Source organism: Mandrillus leucophaeus, unplaced genomic scaffold (assembly GCF_000951045.1).
Source record: "Mandrillus leucophaeus isolate KB7577 unplaced genomic scaffold, Mleu.le_1.0 Scaffold151, whole genome shotgun sequence".
Lineage (NCBI taxonomy): Eukaryota > Metazoa > Chordata > Mammalia > Primates > Cercopithecidae > Mandrillus > Mandrillus leucophaeus.
Window position 1 is genome coordinate 1,574,219 of NW_012101488.1, and position 893 is coordinate 1,575,111.

At 54.8% G+C, this 893-nt stretch overlaps 1 protein-coding gene across 2 annotated transcripts in view; it reads left to right on the forward strand.

Moving 5' to 3' along the window:
* Nucleotides 1-893, forward strand: part of QPCTL (glutaminyl-peptide cyclotransferase-like) — a 13,270-nt gene that overhangs the window by 6,873 nt on the left and 5,504 nt on the right. For both annotated transcript variants that reach the window (XM_011975115.1, XM_011975116.1), the window contains 2 exons: nt 389-541; nt 643-742. In XM_011975115.1, coding sequence (XP_011830505.1) covers nt 389-541; nt 643-742 — 253 coding nt within the window. The remainder of the gene's footprint in view (nt 1-388; nt 542-642; nt 743-893) is intronic.

Consider the following 893-nt stretch of genomic DNA (forward strand, 5'->3'; position numbering starts at 1 on the left):
TGAGGCAGGAGAATGGCGTAAACCCGGGAGGCGGAGCTTGCAGTGAGCTGAGATTCGGCCACTGCACTCCAGCCTGGGCCACAGAGCGAGACTCCATCTCAAAAAAAAAACAAACAAAAAAAACTCTTATTAACCCCATTTATAGATGAAGAAACTGATGCTTCTAGAAGTTAGTAACTTCCCCATGCCTGCTTTGTTATGAAGCAGCCAAGTACGGATTTGATCCCAGACAACTGGACTCAGAATCTGTGCTCTTGGCTACCACGTTCAATGAGTGAGGACATCTCATTTGTTCTGTTAAGCCATGCAAACGGGCAAGAAGTGTGGGTGTGCTGAGGCTGAGGGCTAGTCCTGAGCTGTCTCTGACCACCCCCCGCTGCTCCCACAGGCAGCCCCGGTGACCCTGCAACTGCTCTTCCTGGATGGTGAAGAGGCGCTGAAGGAGTGGGGACCCAAGGACTCCCTTTACGGTTCCCGGCACCTGGCCCAGCTCATGGAGTCTATACCTCATAGCCCCGGCCCCACCAGGATCCAGGCTATTGTAAGACCAGGGTCCCCTGACTTCTGGCGAGGGAGGGAGAAGGTGAAGCGGGGCTGGCGTCATCTTGCGCGGGCCCCTCCAGTCCTGGCCTTTCTCCTTAGGAGCTCTTTATGCTTCTTGATCTCCTGGGAGCCCCCAATCCCACCTTCTACAGCCACTTCCCTCGCACGGTCCGCTGGTTCCATCGGCTGAGAAGCATTGGTAAGGGTGAATGTGGAGGTGGGCCCCAGCCCACGTGGGATATGGGGTACAGGGCGGCGGGCTGGGGTAGGACAGGCACCTACTCTCTAAAGGCTCATCCACCAGTCTGGGCCACATAGGAAGATCCCTTTTTTTTTTTTTTTTTTTTTTT